The sequence below is a fragment of the Penaeus japonicus genome, unplaced genomic scaffold (assembly GCF_977035675.1).
Source record: "Penaeus japonicus unplaced genomic scaffold, GWHDUDI00000001_assembly GWHDUDI00000038, whole genome shotgun sequence".
Classification (NCBI taxonomy): Eukaryota; Metazoa; Arthropoda; class Malacostraca; order Decapoda; family Penaeidae; genus Penaeus; species Penaeus japonicus.
This window is the reverse complement of record NW_028234440.1, coordinates 5,467,833-5,473,296: the sequence shown is the minus strand read 5'-3', so window position 1 is coordinate 5,473,296 and position 5,464 is coordinate 5,467,833. Positions and strand designations below refer to the sequence as shown.

Genomic DNA, 5,464 nt, shown 5'->3' with positions numbered 1-5,464 from the left:
CTGCATTTTTCCTTTTGTTGAAATTAAGCTATTCATTTTTGCAATGGTGTGACTGGGGCATCATACCAAATGCTATTATAATTAGTATTACTTTGCAAATATATCACATGTAGACTCAATAATCAAGGCATAAGTTAATCTTAACATGCCCAGCCCAGGCTGAATATCTTAGGATGTGGCCTGTCTCAGAGAAGGCAAAAGTGGGCAGCTAAGTTCACCCATAATGAGAGCTACATGATTTGCAAATATTGTCAATAGGGAAGTTATAATTGCCTATGTCAAGCAAAATTAACCTGATAGATTTTTTCTGTATCCTGCCTTCTCTGTGTTGCTAATAACTTATGCTGTTGATACAGTTCATTGTAAATAATTTATTCTTTCTACATTCATCTTCAGCATCACCCACTGAAGCTGGAAGGATTTTTTAAGAGCAGAACTTTTCAAAGAGATTTTCATTTTGACTAAAACCAATTAAGATGTCTTTCCTAAGAAAAATCATATTTATTATCAGAAATATATTTATAACTGTCCTTCGGTCCTATTAAGTACTAAACAAATATCATAAAGTGTGTATTCTTACACACTTTATTGCAAAATCTTACAGAGGAGAAAAACAAATGAATAAGACTTCAAGATATGCAGGTTTATTAATAAAATCAAAGTATTTATAATAGTATCTATTACACATGCATATATAAATAGTCCTTGTACAACCATGGCAGCTGATAGAGTGGCTGGAAAAGCAAAAATGAAAGAATTTAACTTATACTGGAAAGACCTGATAAAAGAGAAATATGCATAAATATAACCCATGTCCTTAAAATGTGAATTATGATTTTTTTTTTTTTTCAAGGAATGGCTACTATACAAACTAAAATGAATCTATGTGATATACATAATTGATAAATAATATGGTCTAATTAATATACAGATATACATAATGAAAGGTAGAGATTTTAGATGTCATTCCTTTCTGGAAATAGGAATTTTTCTTCCTTAATCTATCACCTCACAATCATGGGTAAGAATTTTGCTGGGATAAGAAAAAGTAGTGTGTGTGTAAGTGTTAGTGTATGTGGGGTTGTGTGTGTAAGTATTAGTGTATGTGTGCTTGTGTGTGTAAGTGTTAGTGTATGTGTGCTTGTGTGTGTAAGTGTTAGTGTAAGTGTTTTTTTGTGTGTACAGCTGTTAGCTTATATGTGGTGCTTGTGTTTGCAATTGTGTAAAAAAAAAAATAAATAAATAAAAAGTCACTGGGAAGTAGGTATTAATTCTGTTGATACAAGAATTGGAATGAATGTTTATCATGATTATTATTATTTTACTTTGTTTGGCTCCAATATCTAATGGGAAGTTGTTACCAGAGAGGAACACAAAAAAACGAGACACAAAACCACTTGGAGATATTGATCGACTGCTTTTAGGAAATGGCTGGTCTAATTCTTGAAACTGGAGGAATTATAACATTGAAAAAAGGAGAGAACAGGAAAGATAGCAAAGGTAATAAGAAGAACAACTAAAGGAAAAGAAGAAAAGAAGAAACAGGTTGCACATGGAGTCTTAGATAAAAAGGGAAAGGGAGGGGAGAGGAGGGAATCCATGCCAGGATAAAAATGATAAAAATAATAATGAAAAAAAAAGCAAGAGGAAGAAATCAACACTGCAAAGGAAAAGGGTAAGAGACCAAAGAATACAGTATTCCTGCAAAAGTTCTCAAGATAGAAAATCTGCAGTTCTTCACTATGTACATGGCGCAACAGAAGCCGAGTGCTGAGACGAGTTTCTCTTTCCCTCACGAATTCATTCATACCAAGAATGTGTTTATGTTTATATGGAAGAAAGAACAAGAATAGTGAAGGAGGAATAAACAGAAGAGGAACATAACAGAGAGATGGGAGGGAGTAATGGGGAAAAGAAAAGGGCAAGACAGAAGGAAGGAAAGAGTAGGAGGAAAAGGAAAGTGGGAAGACAGTTAAAACATCAGGGAAAGAAACTGGAAATGATGTAACAATATGATCATCATAATAATAATCCCGAAAAAATAAAAAAATCTATCCCATAAACACCTTGAAACATACTCCAGATATACTCATTATCAGAGTTGGGAAGTGTAGCCAATATTTTAAGACTAGATCTGTCCTCCAGTTAACACAACCAATAGGAAACTAGCTCCAAAACTATCCTTGGTACCTCTAGTAGTGATTGCTGTCAAAATAATGACAGCACCTGCTAGAACACTGCAGATGATACCTAGCAATGCTTTCAAGCAGGAACTATTTTTTTTGACAAATACCACTGGGAACACCAGTTCTGGAACCATTTTCTAAGTGGTTGCAATAATCCGTAAATATATTTTTTTAAGTGGAGAAGAATTTTAAAGTCTTAAGTATTGGCAGTATTTCTCTACTCTGCTTATTATAATAATATGATTTACAAAGCTATTGGTTACCTTTCTAATATGGTGTTAACAAGATTTCATACTCTCACAATATAAACAATACTAATATCACATATATTCTATGCCATAAAAACAACAAAAATAACAAAGAATACAATCATTATACCAAATACTTTAATCATCAGCATTCTATTAGAGGAAACAGACTTGAAATACTTAAGAAGTTCGGAATGGGCTGCTTCAACATTTAATTCTGCATCTTCTACATTGGCGTCAATCCTGTAAACGGAAAAAGAAGGAACGAATGGTGAGTTTTGATATTCTAATCTTATTTAAACCAAAGCAATTAAATTACTTTCCAAATATCAACACCTGTCATGTGTATAAATAAGATAACTGATGTACATCTGAAAAGGTACTATGCAATAAGGGCAGATATTTGTTTTATCTCTGAACTACTCAACATGAGCAACAAAACAGATGCAAAGATGATTGATAACCATGTGTTTCTGACCACCAGACTGCATGCAATGTGAGTGTGTGTGGGTCTGTGAAGGGGGTTTGAAGGTGTAGGGGGCATTTGTAGATGTGGATGTCTGTGCAAGTGTGGGTCTCTGGGTATTTGTGAATGTGCAAATATGGGTCTGTGGGTATTTGTAAATGTGCAAGTATAGGTCTCTGGGTATTTAGGAATGTACAGGTGTTTGTGGGTGTATGGGTTTTTGAGAATATGTGAGAGTTTGTGGATGTGAGAGTGTTTGTGAGTGTAAGATTGTTTCTAAGTTGTCTGCATGCATATCTATTATTGTGTATTACTTATGCCTCTCTTTACAAGGGGTATTCAAAATGTTTGTGGAGTTTCATAACCAATCAGAAATGCATTACACTTTCACAACTAATGTCCAATAAACTAAAAATAGGACTTTAAGACATCATGGCTCCATTTACTTTGACTAAGTTCTTATAGTGTAAAAAGTCATACCCATCAAATAGTATGAATTCAGAGAAGTTTAAAATATGAGTCAACACCAAACATCTTGTGAAATTTGAGTGGTAGGAAAGGGATATCATGCTGCCCTTACAAAAATTTATGGAGAGACAGCTCCAAATAAGACTGGTATTTACAAAAGTACTGTTCTTTTCAAATTCATTCCAAAGAAGTTGGAGGAGGCTGTCCCTAAGGATGGACATCTATGTCACTCAGTTATGAAAACATTAAAATTTTGGAAACAAGTTGAGGGAGACCTTAGAACTTGTCAGGTGGGGTAATGCATAGCATCATAAAAATAGGCTGGAACTTAGCAAGCTTCTGCATCACAATAATTTAATGGAATGAGCCAACTTGTCAATGCAAATTTTTGAACCAGTGGTAGAGTTTTAAGAAAACTGCGTGGTATCATGGCCGGGAAATTATTTGAAAGCTCCACAATCAAGCAGTGCTTCATCAAATCAAGGTCATTCATTTTATCTTGTGAAAGTTACACTTTATAAAATTTGATAGGATACTGAATTATCCTATACACAGCTTTCCATTTTCTTTTCTTTAAACTCTCAAACATGAAAAAAAAAAGTCAAGGTCATGCATTTTGCATGAATTGGTGATGCTAAGCATGTGGTGGCTCTAAGAATGTGGTTAAATTCTCATGGCACTATTTATTGCTTTTTTTTTTTTTTTTTATAAAAATGAATTTGAACAATGGAGTTGTCTTCAACAGTGTCTTAAATGATGATGTATATATTGTAAAATATATACTTTTGAAAAATCCTGTACATAAACACAAGCCTACTGTAAATACAACTTTTTTTACATAGGAGTCAATAAACACTCACCGGTGAACCAATTCCTCTTGCTCTTTGACCATAGTCGCCAGCTGGGTGAACATCTGGCCTAGTTCTACGATAGTCGACTCAATCGTGCGCATTGTATCTGCCCGATTTTGTAAATATGTATCTTGTTCTTCCATCAACTGCAACTGCTGATGGTAAGCACCTCCTTGACCTAGGTTTATGGACACTTCACCATTGCTGTAAGCTGATGCAGCTGCTTCATCTGCTAACAACACAGAGCCTTGATGGTGTCCCGCTACAGCACCAGGAGGTAACTCGCTACTAACAGCGCCGCCTGTGAATTGCTCTCGCCGCTCTGCCTGCTTCTTCAGGTTCTGTTGAGGTAATTGGGTTCTTTAGACCTCTGGAGTAATATACCATAATAGAGGTTGCAATACTAAATATTACATATATCTGTTTTGTAAACATGAGAAGTTTAACAGATCATCTACTGATTTCTGATTAGGTATAAAATCTAATACACACACACACACACACACACACACACACACACACACACACACACACACACACACACACACACACACACACACACACAAAAATACGTATATACATATACATATAGATATGCATATATACATATACATATATACATATTTCAATATATATATATATATATATATATATATATATATATATATATATATATATAATAATAATAATAATAATAATAATAGTGCAAAGGTATTCAACACTTTTGTTGCTGTTATCATCTTACAAGAGAAAGAGTTCCAAAATATTGTCATACACAAAAAATCATAATAAAAACCCGCATCATTTAAATGACTTTTCAAACCCATTATTCAACATTACTGCATGACCTACCTCAGTTCGAACCTCCAAGACATCCTTAAATTTCTGTGTTATAAGAGCCACCTTGGTCTGAAGTGATCCTACAATATTGGAGGAGTGTTTCTGAATGTGAGCAGTGTTGTTCCCTGACACTGAGACATGGGATCGGTTACGAAGATCTCCTAGCTGCTTGGTCAAGGAAGTCAAGTCATGGCGGATGATTCCCGTCAACTCCTGAATCTCTCGGTCGTGGCTGTCGTCGAACAGAGATCTTTTTCTTGCCACTGTAGAAACGTGATGATATGAGGGACTAATATATGAGCCACACCGTGGGTAAAACAAGGAAAATATTTCTAGATGTCAAAGCTCTAAAAGAAATAATGAAAAAATATACAATTCAATTGTTACTTACAGTGGGTTAACTTT

At 34.6% G+C, this 5,464-nt stretch overlaps 1 protein-coding gene across 1 annotated transcript in view; it reads right to left on the bottom strand.

Moving 5' to 3' along the window:
* Positions 1 to 628: 628 nt before the first annotated feature.
* The window catches only part of Syx5 (syntaxin 5), an 11,491-nt gene continuing 6,655 nt past the window's right edge, over positions 629 to 5,464 (bottom strand). Inside the window, exons 4-7 of the mRNA XM_043007784.2 lie at positions 5,451 to 5,464; positions 5,072 to 5,322; positions 4,229 to 4,560; positions 629 to 2,677 (exon numbers count right to left, since the gene is read on the bottom strand). The exon at positions 5,451 to 5,464 is cut by the window's right edge and continues 42 nt beyond it. Of these exons, the coding sequence (XP_042863718.2) occupies positions 2,518 to 2,677; positions 4,229 to 4,560; positions 5,072 to 5,322; positions 5,451 to 5,464 (757 nt within the window). The 3' untranslated portion in view covers positions 629 to 2,517. The remainder of the gene's footprint in view (positions 2,678 to 4,228; positions 4,561 to 5,071; positions 5,323 to 5,450) is intronic.